Source organism: Sinohyriopsis cumingii, chromosome 1 (assembly GCF_028554795.1).
Source record: "Sinohyriopsis cumingii isolate HCF-2022 chromosome 1, ASM2855479v2, whole genome shotgun sequence".
Lineage (NCBI taxonomy): Eukaryota > Metazoa > Mollusca > Bivalvia > Unionida > Unionidae > Sinohyriopsis > Sinohyriopsis cumingii.
Window position 1 is genome coordinate 111112736 of NC_142961.1, and position 17819 is coordinate 111130554.

Consider the following 17819-nt stretch of genomic DNA (forward strand, 5'->3'; position numbering starts at 1 on the left):
GGTGTTTATCTGTTTTTTATGATGGTGTATTTATACAAAATAACTATACATGTATGATGACTGTGATCATCAATGACAGATGACTGTTCATAGCCGAGGTAACTAAAGAGAGGTCTTACTGATGTTAAAAATTACAGGATAAAGTATATTTTATATTTAAAATTGTATTACAGGGATGGCTAAACTGATACATTTTTTAAATGACTTTATGACTTTGTTGTCTTTTTCTAAAGATACTTTCAAGTCTAATATTAGCTTGGTGTAATTCTGATATTACATTAAATATAGGTTTATGTTTCTTTCAGCATATCAGGAGACCTGGACAGTTTAGTGGTTGGATTATTCTCTTTGCAACGCAATAATACTGGGTTTGATCTTCAGTGTCAATATATACAAAGGGTTATTGGTTGTCCATCCATATGTAGCTTCATTTTTCTCTGGAATTACTGGTTTCATACATCTCATAGAGAGATGGAACCCTGAGTGGCCGAGTGGTCTAAAGCGCTCTCTGTTATGGATCACTGCCATCTCACCTCTGTCTGCGTGGGTTCAAGTCTCGGATTCGGCTAATATGGGTATGTGAGAAAGCTTACCAGTAGCTTCTCGTGGGTCGGTGGTCCTTTCCGGGGTTTTCCCAGGTTCTTCCTCCACCATTAATACTGGCTGCCATGTATAGCCTATCATGTGCTGAAAAATGGCGTTAAACCCTAAAACAACATCTCATAGATCACATAAGATGACCATATGTGGACATTTTTAGTTACAGCACAAACTGTATAACAATATAATGACTGTACAAATGAAACAACTGACCCTTCTGCTGCAGACTACAAATAAAAAACTTTTCACAAGCACAATATTTCTGTATACTGTATGTACTCACGAGTCCATCTGCAAACTGCCCAGACCCAAATCTGATGTTGTTGTTGTTGTTGTGGGGTTTAACGCCATTTTTCAGCACGATAGGCTATACATGGCGGCCAGTATTAATGGTGGAGGAAGAACCCGGAAAACCCCGGAAAGAACCACCGACCCACGAGAAGCTACTGGCAAGCTTTCTCACATGCCCACATTGGTTGAATCTTAGACTCGAACCGCCGCAGACAGAGGTGAGATGGCAGTGATCCATAACGAAGAGCGCTTTAGACCACTCAGCCAAATCTGATGTCACATAATGCACTGGCAGATCTGGGTCTGTGCAGTTTGTTCTAAGTAACTGGTAGAAAAAACAACATAGACCCTGATCTGCCAGTGCATTACGATATGGAGGATCAGGATCTATGTTTCCTGCACTTGGACTTGACTTAAAAGTGAGTCAGTAGGGTAATTCTGTGAGTCAATAGGGTAATTCTGTGAGACCCAAAAATTTAAAAAATTTTGTTTATGTTAATAGCAACAGTCTTCAACAATGATTGAATTTACATTGAAAATATTTTAAGAGAAATTCTGCTGTCAATATAAAAATTCCTATAAATGTTTTGATGATAAAATATTGCAATCTACAGTTGTAGTGATGGAAATATTGCTTAAAAATCAAGAGTTTTTTAAAACCATACAATTTAGAGTTAAAATAAAGAAAAAGAAAATGGAAAGAAATAATTTGTGTTTGTAAAACACTCTACATACATCCACTGCAGACCAAATTAAAAAGTCCAAAAATTAAAACTGACACACATAAATATGCATGCCATATTTCATTTTACAACCTTATGTGGTTTTACCATAAAGTGCTCGCAAAACTGATAAAATAAGCATTTGTTTTTGCTTAATCAATAAACACTATGTAAGAAAAATTAAATTCAGAAACTTCTGTGTGTAAAAAAAATTAAACAAATGACCAGAAATTATAATTTGTTGATCTTTGTCTAATTCAAGTAACTTTTGCTTAATGCTGCAAATTGCTCAGAGGCTTTAAAATTTCAATATGCCATCTAAGTATGAACACCAATGTACCTATTCAAATTTAATTTTTCTGCCTCAAGTGATTTTTGCTTAATTATGCAAACAAGAATTTTTGTTTTAAAAAGAAAGGTAGGTTGAAGTCCAAAAAGTTACAAAATGTGTGAAAAACTGCTGCAGCTAACTAAAAAGCATGACATTCATCTATTTATGGCCATGATAAAATGTTATAAAAAAATTCAAGGCTATAGGGTTGATAGTTGTTGTGCCATTGCCCTAAAAATAGATTCAGTAATGAATGTACACATATAAAGACATATGAATGGACAGCAGCAAAACAATATGGCTTCCTCTACTATTCACAGTGGGGGTAGAAAAAGATCACTTGCAGACGATATATATTAATGGATTTTATTTGGACAGGTAATTCCAGCAACAACAATAAATATCAGTCATCTTCTCAATCTGAGAAAGAAGGCATGCTTGCACTCCTTGGAGTCCACAGGATAATATTTGTCATAGAAATCTATGATAAATTCCTCAGGCTTGAAGCCAAATTTTTGGTACAGCATCATGGCTGGATTTGTAGCTGATACATGTAAGGTCACATCTTTACCCATACAGGTCTGAAAAAACAAAGAGGAAAATGTGTGTATGGTTTTACTCATTAAAAATTAAAATTTGAAATGGAACATTTATTCTACCAATGGGTAAAATAATTATTAAAACAATGTTTTATTAATTTTTACAAAATAATACTTCAAAAATGGCTTTATTGATGTCAATAACAAAAGACATCCTTCAGCCCTAAAACCTTAAAGGGGAAAGGGGTTAGGGGTTGGAAAATGCAGTTTGAAACACTCTGCAATTCTGCAGTTCTGCCTTTGTTCCTTGGCTGAAAAATGTGCTAGATTTAATCACCAACCCAACCATGCAAGGGTCAGCCATGAAGATAGTCCACTTGCGTAAAATTAACACTACACAGCTCTAAACAATAAGTTCACTATGTTGTAATGTCATGGCTATTATAGCCCTTGTTCCTATGATGCAGTGTAGTGCTATCTATGAAATCTAGGTGAGATTTGATGTAAATGGCATAACTGCTGCCTCTTATTAAATAGTGAAACTGAAATACAACTTTAATAATTAGAATAACAGTCCTGAAAAAGAAAATAATAAAGTCATTGAGAAGTTTTTGAGACCTGAAGAAATCATAAGTAATCATGACCTGGCATAAATAAGCTGTGCTGGCCTTCAATTAATGAAAATCAAGTGATATCTATAACTGTGTCATATTGAAAAAATTCACCCATCAACACAGACTTTTTATTGTGTATTAGATAAGAGACTTCATGATCTTTAACATATTTTTATATACTAATTCAGCTATTATTTTATGCACAAATAGTGACAGGGTACTTTTTCCCAAACTCTTTTATTGATGATCATTGATGGGATATATACACCAACCTTAATTGGTTTTTAAATGACTCTAGACTGCCTGGACCCTCAGAAATATAAAAATAATTTTGTTTTTAAAAAGTAAAATGCTCCAACATTTGACAAGCAACCATTCTTAAGGATCTACAGTTTTATCCAGATTCTCAAGCCTCCTCACACCTAAAAAACCACCCTACATCAACATCTAAGTTGTCGAGACTCCCTAATATAAGATGTAATCAAAATATAAAGCTTGAATTTTAACCCTAAGAATTATGATCATCAGCACAACATTTGTTTAATTTCTCACAGAGGACTGTACATAAAAGCAGTGCTTACCTGTATGAGATGGTACACCATGAATGTGGCTAATCCTGCCCTTCTCCAGTCAGGGTGGCTAAAAATGAATGAAATGTATGCCTCATTGTACTTTACATCTGGCACCATGAAGGCAAAACCAATAACTATTTTCCTTGGGAAAAAAACAAGAAAGAAAAACATTATGTTACATAATATTCCAGTACAAACTTCTTAAAATTACTGACAGTTTTCTCATTTCACCAGGTATTTTGAAAGTTTAGATTACAAAATTATGCATGACAATAGATTATTGTATAAAATTCAAATGATTTTGTTTTTTGGCATCTAACAATGTGAGATTAAGTAAATTGCACACTATAAAAACTGGAAAAACAAGCAACAATTCAGTGAATCTTTGTTCCCTGCCTACCATGGTAAGGTCACAAAAGTTAACAATAATGAAATCTGTGACCTTTAAAATAAAGTTGTAAAATTACTAAGCAAGAATGGAAAGTAACCAAGTTTCAATGTGGTTTGGAATCTGGTCCATCCCTGATTCTGTTATAATTATTTTTCATTCCATCATCAAGTTCAGTCACGGATTACATATATTGACGTTCCAAACTTGTTCCCCTTGTATGATTCTAGTACTGTACAGATCATTACATAGCCACTTTAGCGTGAAAATTATTTTTAATCTATTTAGATTGAGGTTTTGATGCAATACTTCTGATGTATCATGCAGTTAGATCTGAATGGTGATCATTGTTTTACCCTAGGTTTGAAAAAACAATAATACCAATCAAAACTGAATATAATATATTTCACTGTGTGACACACAGGAAGTGTTGCCTTCAAATTCAATCCAAGTAGTCAAAATATGAAGCAACTGAGAAGCTTTGCATAAAAGTGGATAATGATAAGTAAAGTACTTAAATCATACAACAGAAACAAGACTGGAATGTCTCCTTTATGTTGATATATCTTATCAATGGCTAAAATTGTTGACAGAATAAGATAACTAACATGGATTTGGTGGGGGAGGGGGGTGATTTCAAATTACGTTTTTTATTCACCTTATGTTAATTTGAAGGTGAGTTGGTGTTGTCAAAAGATTTCATTTTTTAAATTGATAGAAATGAGTGCATATGCTTACTACTGCTGTCTCAGATGAATTCTCAGTTTTAAGAATGAAAGGTTGTTGTAGTTGTTGTAGGGCTTAACGCCATTTTTCAGCACAAGATAGGCTATACATGGCAGCCAGTATTAATGGTGGAGGAAGAACCCGGAAAACCCCCGGAAAGAACCACCAACCCAAGAGAAGCTACTGGCAAGCTTTCTCAAAGAATGAAAGGCACAAACTTAATAAATATTCACAACTGATAGATTAAAGTAACTTGCATAGGGTAAGTATCATTTTGTTGTTGTTGTTGTGGGGTTTAACACCATTTTTCAGCACAAGATAGGCTATGCATGGTGGCCAGTATTAATGGTGGAGGAAGAACCCAGGAAAACCCTGGGAAGAACCACCGACTCACAAGAAGCTACTGGCAAGCTTTCTCACATACCCATATTAGCCGAATTCTACACTCGAACCCAGTATCATTTTGTATCGATTCTTCAACTTTTGTACTGATACTGATATTTATATGGAAAAAGAACCAATATATCAATATATTCCTTACCTTTACACCTCTAATGCAAAGTTATATACCTTAATCTCAAATGGATCAAAAGTTTCCAACCCAAAGAGAAAGTATGGACAGTTAAAACATTGAGCTGTGATCTTGACCTTGAAGATAGGGACCCTATTGTATGATGTAAGAGTAGGCAAAGTTTGATCCATTACCCTCAAATGGCTTTAAACTGATTGTACATAAGGGCAAGCATGATTGAAAACTTAAAATACTGAGGCATGACCTTGAACTTGTAGATATAACCCCAATGTGGTACATGACACACCTTCTAGTGATGAGGTACCGATGTGCCATGTTACATCCCTTAATATCAAACAACTTAAAAGCTAAACAGCAGAAGGGAAAGTGTAATGTCAAATATTGAACAATGACCTTGACCTTGAAAATATCATCCCCAGTGTAGTACATGACACACACTGTAATGATGATAAACAAGTATACCAAGTTTTATTCCTTAATCACAAATGGCTCTAAAAGTTACATAGCAGAAACAAATGGGTAATGGGCAGCCAGAAGAATGGATACTATTTACCTTGCTTTCTTCTGAATGGCAGGAAACCAAAATAAATGATCAAACCTTTTGACCCCAAAAGTAACAGACTTTTTCTTAAATCAAGTGTAAACCATCCAAAAAATTATGGACCAGGTCTATGATGTAAAAATAATGTTAATGTGCACAGACCATTCTTCTTTGTCACAATGACTTTTGCCTTTGAACTTTTGAACCCCTAATTGACAAGTTTCTTCTTTACTCAAGTACTATCCCATCCACAAAGTATGGTCAGGGTATGTAATGCTGAACTAATGCAATTGTGTGGAAACCATCTGTATTATTTCAATCACAGAGATTCTTGACCTTTGACCTTCTAAACCGAAAATTGACATTTTTCTTCTTTATGCCAAGTACAAGCCAGGCACATAATTTGCTCCATCTATGTGATGTAGAACTCAAGTTATTGTGCATAACTATTTTTTTTAAACTGACCTTGACCTTTGAACTTTTAACCCCCAAACTGACATTTTTCTTCCTTATCCTAAGTGCAAGCTTATTAACAAAGTTTATAAACTATCAATATTTGAATATCTGAGTAACTGTGAAATCATCTTTCTTCTTTATGTCAGTTACCATGACCAATGACCTTTTGACCCTCAAATCAACAGGGTTCTTTCTTACATTAAGTGCAAGCCACCCACAACGTTTGATAACTATAGATGGTGGAAAATTCAAGCTATTGTGCAGGAAATAATTGCTAACAGATATATGGACATCATACAAATACATTCCACCAGAAGGAAGTGCACAAAAAGACCCCAAAACAAAACACTAATTCCAGTTTCAGAATTTAGAACAATTCACAACTTCTAAGTAATTTGATAGCATCTGCAGCTATATTGTGATATACATTAAAAATACACTTACTGTATGATTACAAGATGAAACAAATGGATAACAGAAATATTTCTATGCAATAGTTTTGAACAGAGCCTTTATAGTTTATACCATATGAAAAATGAGTAAATAAAAAGTACAATACACCTCTCCATCGATAACCCTTGCACAATGTGGTCAAAAAACATAGATGGCACTAAAAGTGAGAGCTCAAGTTACTGAGGGACATACAAAAAAATTTAAGATGGGGATGGTGTCTCTGCTAGACATCAAGAAAACCTGTTGGGGAAGGGTAATAGGGTTGTTTAATGGCTGAATACTGGTCCTACAATAACATTGGGAATAACTGTCAATATAGACCTTTTTCTAATGAAGTTCTTTGCATGTAAATTAACTTTATTTTCAAGATACCCAAACTCTGAAAGATTGTTAATAAAATTACTCCAAGACGTTTTAACAAGCATCACATATATGCAAAAGCATTGTGTATTATATCACAGCTTTTTCATGTTGTTAATTCACAACAAAATAAGAATTCATTTTTTTTAAAAATAATGTCATTTATTTCATTTAAATAGCCATTAAAGTTGACTCTCAATTGTTTTATTTTTCTTTGATTAGCAAAATGCTGATTTCATGATTTCAATGCAAGTAACAATAAAACTTCTCATCCTTGAAGAAATCTCTAAGTATCATTTCAGATATTTTAAGTTCACTACAAACTCTGGAACTTGCTTCATAATGAACCATGTCTGTGAAACAAAGCTTTTTTATTCCCCAAGTACTCATTTCACTTGGTTGCCTTGCCAGCTTTGATCACATTTGTGAATAAATAGGTTTGTGTATGTGTATATGTGTAATTTGGATTTTTAATGTAGCTTGAACAATTTTGCAGTCATATCGCTACGATGTCTGCAGTGTGACAGTTTATAGTGATGTCTAGCACTAGGGCATCAAGCCACAGACATGTAGCATGATGTCCCACCCAGTCACATTATCCTGACACCAGGCCAAACAGTCCTAACATTAACCTCTTAATGCTGAGTGCCAAGTGAGGCAGCTGTTAGTACCGATTTTATAAGTCTTTGGTATGACTCAACCGGGAATCAAACCCACGACCTCCCGCATCCAAGGTGGACGCTCTAACCACTAGGCCACCAGAGCAGTGAATAAGTAGGTTAATTTAGGGTAGTTTAATTATATTATTTACACAGTAATATTTATAACAGTGCTCGATTGATCAATTGAAATGAGCTGACCCAACATATGACCATGACTGCTAGCTCTTACATAGGTAGGGATTTCATCCATGTAACTTTTCTTTTATTCCACCCTCTTTATTTGATTTAATATGACAGACATAATTAACACGATAATACAAAACAGGTCTGATTTTGAATGTGCAACAATACAATGAATATTTCACAAATATGAGATCAAAACAGTCATCACTTAATTTGGTTGACACAGAAATCCTCAATGACATATCTGTGATGGTAGAATGACATTTTTCATGTTCGAATACAAGAGGGTATATTACGTTTATAATTACACTGAAAACAAATGAAAAGATATAATTAAAACAGGAATTTCACTTATGAAAACGTATTTTATTGGTATTTATTTATTCCAGTGCTGCCACCAGTAGGCATTAGTGACATTTTCATTGATCAAAACTTCATTGACTATTGTTTTTTACAGGGTACTGGGAATGTTGTTTGAAAAGAAAATGTAACAAAATATAGAATTTCATGATGCTGATTCAAATTATCAGGTACTAAGTGCCCTTTTCAACAATAAAATAAGCAATCTATCAAGGTTTCATTTGCCAATTTGATTTACAATTTTCTATTCATTCAATTAATGGGGGCCAATATTTTGGGTATTTTCCATATAAAAAATGAGATCCATGCCTGAACCCATGTAATAAGCAGGTTCACAAGTCATTTAGGTGTGAGTTATTAAGGGAGTGATGAGCTGCTAGAAATTATGGTTGACAATGATTAGTTGTTTTAAATATTTTAAATTTTTAATCTAACCTCCTGTATCTCAATACAAAGACTTGTATTTGCTTTCACTCAAAGTGACATAATTTCTAAGTGTAAACCTCACACCAATTAAATCCTGGTGACGTAGACATCTGTTGATCATAGAGACCAACCACATTCTTCTATTTTTGAATAAGTGAATCAGATTGTGCATGCAGGAGTGAACGGCTAGTGTTTTAAACTGTTTGCCTAGCTCAGGATTCAAACCCAAGGGATTGTTTAACCGACTGGGTCATTTCTGAAGTGTTCAGCCCTGTTCAAATATCAACTTGTCCAGCATCCCATGTTGCATTTTAATGCAGGTATTCATGAATACCAGTTTTAAGCTATATTGTACTTTTGTTTAGTCAGAAAGGCTGCAGAAGGTTTCATCAGAAGAAAAATACATGTTAATTAGAGTGACTTGATTGAAATGGCTGTAATAATCACCACAAAGAAAGAATCAATTTGATCAGTTTAAGTAATATTTAATGAATCATTATTCAGCACTGCATTACAAAGATTACCCATAATGCGGAAATTAGCCAACTTTATTTACCTAAAGAGCACAACACAGCTGAAATCTGGATACTGCAAGCACTCTGACACTGCAAGAGAAAACAAACATTTCAATACAAGAACGTTACTCAGACACAACTGTAAGAACTTTAACTTAAGCTATGCAGTCAAATTTAATGATATTTTATAAAAGTCTAATCAACAGTGACTATAATAAGATCATGGAGTGTATGACTTTTATCCTTCTGTACATTTAAAAGAGAAATAAATTTAAAATTTAGATCAATTAAAGAAAACAACTGTGCATTTCCATGTCTATTATTAACCGTTGCCTCCTTCAAAACTCCAACCATCATACAACAGCAGGAAGTGATCAGGACATGACAGATCCTAGTCTTGGATGCTCTGTTTAGATACACAGCAACCTGGGTCACAACTCTGATGGCAGCATTGTTAGAGCACTGAGTAAACTGCTCAAAATTGCAAAGACCAGGACAACTCCATACAAGCCCAATGCTAATAAGATTGTGTATTGGTATAATCAAACAATGTTTTAGATAATATTATGGTACATAAAAGGCAGGGTAATCAGAAAGAATGGGATGAATATCTACAACTGACAGCAAGGGTCACACAAACCACAGTTAATAAACACTAATAAACCAACTTAACAGGCAACAGAGTGATGACTTGAAGGAAGGTCTTACAACATCACAACATTCTGATGGAGAAAAAGCAGGACAAAAGATCATGTGATTCACCAGCAGAATAGGAATATTAAACAGAACCTGAGGAAGGCACACAAAAAACCAGGTAGAACCTGGCCTCAGGAGAAAACCTATAAAGTGTGAACAAACAAGGTTCAGAATGTTACAGTGTACATCATAGGTTCAGCAGATACGTCACTCAAAGTAACTGAGGTCTCCATGAAAAGGCCCAATTTTTTTTACGGTAAATGTCTTGTCACTGGTAATTGTTTGAGCATGGAGCTGGAAAGTGGATATGGTGATGCATTATGATTGATTGAAGAAATGCCAAGGTAAGGATTTACAAATATAAGTAAAGTAGTTGGCTGACTGCCTGGTTGACAACAATGTACAGGTACAAGACAGTGCCAGTCCAGATCTCACAGACAATGTTGACTGGGGTGGGGTGGGGTGGGGTGGGGTGGGGTAGGGGGTTGGATGCAAAATTGGATGGGGTGAATGTCAACCAGATACAGATAGTAAGTCAGGGGATACCATTCTATACTAATACCTATGGTTATCCATATCTCAAAGACAATGATGACTGAAGTGGGAGTGGGGGGTTTGATGCAGAATTGGATGGGCAATTGATGAAATGGTGGACAACCAGTGACTGGAAGAAAATAAGAGTATCTAATTCTCTAGGGGGATGAAAAGGTGAATCTCATAAAGCCTGAACTAATACTGGTGACTTAAATGCCTATGGAAACCACAAGGATGACTTGAAGCATGGTGGCCTCAAGAGCATTAAAAAAGGGCTGGTAGGTTATAAAAAAAATCCTCAAAGATATGATATTCCAGTTATTTTCAAATAACTATCTACCTCTGAAACTTCTGCCTAAATGTTGGATTCATACACGTTCTGCCTATATATCAGGTTGGTCCCTACCCCCCCCTCCACGTAACTTAGGTTGCTCAATTAAGTCCAGGGATACAAAGATTTATTTTGCATTTGATCTGTGTCACTCCTTTGTGGCTTATTAGATAGGCCCAAAAGTGAAAGTTCTAACTCATTTATTTACATATATGTTTCTACGGACTGTTGCTAGAATTGACTAAATTCCAAGATTTGTTAAACAGGACCCATGTGTTACTCGTCATTCTTCTGCTGCCCCAACACCATTATGCCTGATGTGGTAGGAAAGGGTGGATACCATCTACTCAGTTCAAAATTGCCAAATACCTATTGCCTACTTAACTTTGTGGTATAGGGCATTAACATTTGTATTGATAAATTACACTTGATTGTACTAAGTACCTTTATCCAGAGCAATAGCTGTTCAAAAAGTAAAAGTGGAAAGAAAACAGTAATGTAAGTAATTATGCACTTAGATCAGTAGTTGGAAAATGTCATGACCAGAGTCTGCACAGGAAAGACCATCACGATGAGCAGTCATCTATAAAATTTGCCATGAAACTGCAAGTCTGAAAAATCCTGGCCCATTTCTCAGAGGTACCTACCTAAATAGTCCCCATATTTACAAAAGATTTTCTTTTTTTGTTGGGGGTCCAATTATCATGGATTTTGTGGTGACTACCAACCATATATTAAGAGTCTAACTAAAAAAATTTTTCAGTGGAATCCATAAAAACCATTCATAAGTCCACAAATTCAAGTACTGATAAAACTAAAAACTATCCCCAAACCACGATAATGTATCTCCATGAAAATAAATGATTTCACAATATTTGTTGTCAAAAATGCATGTATCTTGCGCGGGTTTCTTTTAAAAATGTATACTTAACAATAATGCAGTTTATAAATAAAACACCTAAAAGTCATGTATCATTATAAAAAGATAAAACTTTGAATGCATTTATTTGCAACAATCTCTGTACATCTTGCTTTAATTTTTTAGAGGCAAGACACATAAAACATAACCATTGTAACACAAATAAATATGGCCAGTATTAAGGACTAACATCAATGTGTACTCTGATAGTGGTGGTGAGAGTAATAAGTAACAAATGGGAAAAGGATACTGTCACAGGCATCCTTCAATGAATTTAGATGCAAATTCCAGATGTATCATGTGACCTGAAAGTGATAAGACTGACACTGATGGTGTAGATTCAATGTTTTGTCCATCCAAGTATTAAGTACGTTGAGATTAAAGCAGTAATGCACACATACAATCAATGCCTGGCCAGAAGAACTCTCTACAGAGGGCATTTACAGATGGTATATGTTGTGGACGAACATAGCAATAGTCTATGGGGGGAGGGTCAGGCGACTTCCAAGCCTTGTCATTCCTGAAATAAAAACAAGAAACCAATGAGGGGGTGATTGCTTTACTAATAATAAATTCATTTAGTCTACTGTTCTGAAATAAATGTTAATGAAAATTACAGCTATATAAATCTGCATTTCAGTAAATCTTTAGATTTCAAAATATTTTTATATAATCTCAAGATCACAATATATTGCACATAAATGATGATTGCTAGAATTAAAAATTAAGTGTTTCTGGTTGCCAAGATTCTCCACTTAGAAGTGCCAAGAACTTAACACAAGAATTCAGATGATTAACAAACAATAAATAGGTAATGATACTTAAATATACCATTTAAAAAAGTTCTAACAAATAAATCACAAAGATTGTTCAACAGACAGTGGAGCTACATGATAACAGTAAAATATAAAAAGTCATGGAAATCAACCAGTTAATTGACACAGAGTAGTTAGTTATGCAGATATCAGACACCATGTACCGATGTGGGTAAGCCTGAATTTCCTGTAGTAGCTGCATTCTTGGGGGTCGTGACTCATAGTCCCTTCTGATGAAAGGCTTCAGAATCCTAGAAAACAGAAAACTTAATCTAGTTAAGCAAGAATCTGACACAAGCTTAAGCAATTAAAGAATCTGATTAGATAATTCAGTGGAATCTACATAAGACGAGACATTCAAATGGGCCTGAAATTGCCCACCTGGCAAATGATCACAGAAACAAAAGACTGCTTACGTGTGAAAATTCGCACAAATATGGTCATAAATAAAACAAAATAATGTACACCACCTGCTGACTAATTCTTAATAAATCTGAAAATATCAAAATCCTCAATGGATAGGAAAAAGAACAAATTTCCAATGGATTTTGGGAAATGATGTAAAAAATGTCAGGAAAGAGTGAAAGCTTAAAACCGGCAGAACCAAGCAATGGCAAAGGGAAGGAATGGTTAAGATTTAATGCTATTTGTCTGTTATTCTGGTTCCCTGCTTCATATGCTTCCTGCATTGCACTTCGCTATACGAAGTAAGGTGAATGCCAATGCCATATTGTCACATGATCAAAACAAATGGCCTCATATGGAGAGATCTAGTTAATCTAAATGCAGCACATTTATTCCTTTAATATTCTGTTTGTTAGCGTGCAGTATTTGCAAAACAATCGTTACCCTCACCCTTTGTAAATGAGGGTGATATTTTTGTCTTAACCTTTGGCCATATTTAGACTTACATCACCTCACATCAATTTTGATGTAAAATTTAAAAAGGAATCAATGACCAAGGGAATTTTTGAGATGACGCTTTTTAAAATGTGCAATATTAACAAAACCTTTTTCATTTATCCTCGCCTACTAGTAAAAATAATTACGATAGAATTGGTGGTTAAGCTTGAACACGAGATAATGACTGCTATAGTTCAAACCAAATGTACACTGTGACCCCATTATAGCACGTTCCGTTATAACACAAATTCAGATATAACAGAGTCGTGGTGTGGCTCCCAAAATTTCATATACAAGTATTTTTCTCGTACAGAAAAAAAAATCTTTCTTAAAAGTACAAAAAAAACCCATTAAAAGTTTATTATCATTTTGGGTAAGAGATTGTGTATGAATAATACAAGAAGACTGTGACTGGCTCCTGCAATTTTGTGTATATTTTTCTCATACACAAAAAAGTAGTTTTTTTCTTCTTAAAAGTACAAAAATTAACATGTAAAAAGTTTATTCTGGGATCACGTAGGACTTTGCCAATGTAACAAACTTGGATTATTTTTCCTTACTGGCAGAAAAATATACCATCTGGCAATGTTTTTTTATTGGCAACATTGTTGGCTGTTTTAAACTTGTATATACAACCATTGGTTTGGAGTGGAGAAATTCAGAGGTCCATGAAAGGAAGCCGCAAACTGGATACAAAATGCACTGAAATTTATCTATTGTTACATAAACAAATTCTTTGATCATATTGCAAAACCATCTAAACAGTGCACTGTCATATCATAATCCACTTATCTTGACATCTAGCATGAGTACTGTACGTTGTGAGATATCCGCTTTTTTGTTGTTGGCATTTCTGGTAACGGAAATCAACTGGATGAGGCATTATCTCGTAATCTATCTTTCATCAGATTTTCGGTTGCTTGCTAGTAATTAATATATTTATGAAGACTGACATTTGTATATAGATGGTAAGTAAAATTCCTCTTCTTTTCACTCAGAATTAAATCCTTCAGAACACCCCCTTTGTTAAATTTCTGATGCATGTGTGGAAGGCAGCATCATGTAACTAGAATAGACCAAACGATGGCCAATTCTTTTTTAAAAATGTACCCAGATGAAATAGTTTGTTCAAATTTCGAAGGATTTTTGTTGTTGTTGTTGTAGGGTTTAACACCATTTTTCAGCACACGATAGGCTATACATGGCAGCCAATATTAATGGTGGTGGAAGAACCCAGGAAAACCCCGGAAAGAACCACTGACCCACGAGAAGCTACTGGCAAGCTTTCTCACATACCCACATTAGCCAAATCTAAGACTCGAACCCATGCTGACAGAGGTGAGATGGCAGTGATCCATAACAGAGAGCACTTTAGACCACTCGGTCACTTGGGGCCCCCAAATTTCAAAGGAAACAGATTACCTTCGAAGCATTGTTTGTTATGAAAATGTACTCAGCAAATGGAAAAAAAAATCAGTCTTAATCATGCAATACAATTATTTGATGTTGCTGCCACAATATGAAATGGGCATTTGTTTGGTTCTCCAAAGTGTCCTTTAGCAGTGACTTCAATAATGCATGCACCCTTCATCGAAAAGAAGCCGACTGCAATCTTAAAAAAAAACCCAAAGAACTTTTCTTCGAATGATGTCAGTACCAAACTTAAATAAAAGTAATGGAATCGATGGATTTTTGCATTTTCCAATGTGACTGGAACACATTAACTGTGCCATGAAAGCTTCCTTTTTGCAGGGAAAAATTTTATGCTTACGAATGCTACCAATGGCGGCTTAAAATGCAAACTAACTTTTACCGACTTGGGACGTATTGAAAAGTAAATGTGCTTCATCTTTCATTACATGATTGTGTTGTTTTTCCACTGAATTCAGACCAATATGACCTGTGACAAAATTATTGAATATTTTAAATCTCTGTGTGTGCATATTTTCAATGGAATCACTTGTAATATGGATTCATTGTATATGATGAGATTTGCAGGTGAGTATAGGTGTTGATACTCTATTCATGCTATACATTAGACATGTATATATAAACAGTATTCATGTAGACCTAGTCACATTATCCTGAAAACCAGGCCAACCAGTCCTAACACTAACCTCCTAATGCTGAGTGCCTAGCAAAGCAGCTGTTTGTACCATTCTTTGATATGATTCGGCCAGGGTTCGAACCCATGACCTTCCACACCTGAGGTGGACACTCTACCCACTAAGCCACCAGAGGAGTCTCAAACTACAGATGAAAAAAGGTAAAAAAGTGTTATTACATTGTTTTATGACATAATGGATAGCCTAATATCAAATGTGACGGTCTAATTGCCAGGGTATGGATTTTTACTGTCATTTGTTTGCATTTTTTTGAAAATGAATATTTTTGTATTTTGGGACTGGAAATAAGTTAAATAATTTTTGATATTCCAAAGCTGCAGAAAATATCAGATACACTTTCTTGGCATTAAAAGGCCATGCTTATGCAACCAACAGTCAGTGGCCCCTAGTCTCTTTCAAGCCTCTGGGGACTAGGTCCCTGTTAATAGTTGTGAAACTGTTCATATATATGATGGTGATGGTGATGGGTTTCTTTGCTTTAGTAATTAAATCTGGAATTGTTTTAGGAGAAAAGCAGATTGAGTTATTTTTGTTGTTGTTGTTTGCAATAAAAGCTACAAATACAAAATATAAATTAAAATAACTGGTGTCTAATGGCATTGATAATGCATATACCTCTGAAATATTTCAAGTAACGTGGTTTACGATGATAATATTATTTTAAGGCATTCAGTGATGGGAAATGAGAGTCACCCCCATTTAACACAGACACAAAATAGCAAATTCATTCACAAGATGCATACATGCCATTATTTTCCAAACTCATTTTGTCCACAGTTTGTTTTGTTATTTAACTGCAATTCTCAATAGTCCTCATCATAAGTTACTTCCCTTGCTTTAATAACCTAACTGGTAAAAAATTGATTGCTTTTATTCAAGTTTGGTCAAATTCTAGTCAATAGCTTTGGAGAAGTTATCAAAAGGTTTTACTATGTTTAGCAATGGCATCTCACCTCTGTCTGTGTGGGTTTGAGTCTCAGGCTTGTCTAATGTGGGTATGTGAGAAAGCTTGCCATTAGCTTCTCATGGGTCGGTGGTTCTTCCTGGGTTTTCCAAGGTTCTTCCTCCACCAGTTATACTGGCTGCCATGTATAGCCTATCTTCTACTGAAAAATGGTGTTAAACCCTACAACAACAACAACAGATATGACAAAACTCTGTCTTCATGCCCAGATACTATCTGTCAAATATGACCAAACTCTGTCTTCATGCCAATATACTATCTGTCAAATATGACCACACACTGTCTTCATGACATGATACTATTTGTCAAATATGACCAAACTCTCTCCTGATGCCATGATACTACCTGTCAAATATTAACACACTCTGTCTTGATGCCATGATACATTTGTCAAATATGACCAAGCTCTGTCTTGATGCCAAAATACTATAGGTCAAATATGACCACACTCTGTCTTCATGACATGATACTATTTGTCAAATATGACCAGGGTCCCCAAGTGGCAGAGTGGTCTAAAGCGCTCACTGTTCCAAAACACTGCCATCTCACCTCTGCATGGGTTTGAGTCTCAGGCTCATCTAACGTGGGTATCTGAGAAAGCTTGCCATTAGCTTCTCGTGGGTCGGTGGTTCTTCCTGGTTTTTCCAAGGTATACTGGCTGCCATGTATAGCCTATCTTGTGCTGAAAAATGGTGTTAAACCCTACAACAACAACAACAACAGCAGATATGACAAAACTCTGTCTTCATGCCAAGATACTATCTGTCAAATATGACCACACTCTGTCTTCATGACACGATACTATGTCAAATATGACCAAACTCTATTCAACAGGTTTGAAGAAGTCGTTTTAAGGCTTTTCCATTTTCAGTAATTGTGTCACTTATAGATAAGCATCATTTGTATAAAGTTGAACACCCTCTACGCCAGATACCTAATTCTGTTGTGAGGTTGTAAGATGTCATTTAAAGGATTTTCTTCTTTTTAGCAACAGTCAAAATCAATATTCGTTGTCAGATCAATATAAAATGTATAATTCTGAAATTCTTCATGCCAGGACGCTTTCTGTTAACAGTTTGGTCAAATTCTATTCAGCCATTTTTGGAAAAGAGGTCAGTTAAATGTTTACCTACATTAAGTAATAGCATGCATATTTTATATATATTATCATTTATGTATAAATCTAAAAGGACTTCATGCTCAGATACTTTCTGACAAATGTAATCAAATTCTGTTTATCAGTTTTTTGAAGAATTAATT

At 35.0% G+C, this 17819-nt stretch overlaps 1 protein-coding gene across 5 annotated transcripts in view; it reads right to left on the minus strand.

The window, feature by feature from the left end:
- Positions 1 to 2296: 2296 nt before the first annotated feature.
- The window catches only part of LOC149807605 (cysteine-rich protein 2-binding protein-like), a 92360-nt gene continuing 76837 nt past the window's right edge, over positions 2297 to 17819 (minus strand). For all 5 annotated transcript variants that reach the window (XM_089968759.1, XM_089968733.1, XM_089968767.1 and 2 more), the window contains 5 exons: positions 12731 to 12817; positions 12153 to 12271; positions 9313 to 9361; positions 3679 to 3811; positions 2297 to 2525 (listed from right to left, as the gene is read on the minus strand). In XM_089968759.1, the coding sequence (XP_089824885.1) occupies positions 2352 to 2525; positions 3679 to 3811; positions 9313 to 9361; positions 12153 to 12271; positions 12731 to 12817 (562 nt within the window). In that variant the 3' untranslated portion in view covers positions 2297 to 2351. The remainder of the gene's footprint in view (positions 2526 to 3678; positions 3812 to 9312; positions 9362 to 12152; positions 12272 to 12730; positions 12818 to 17819) is intronic.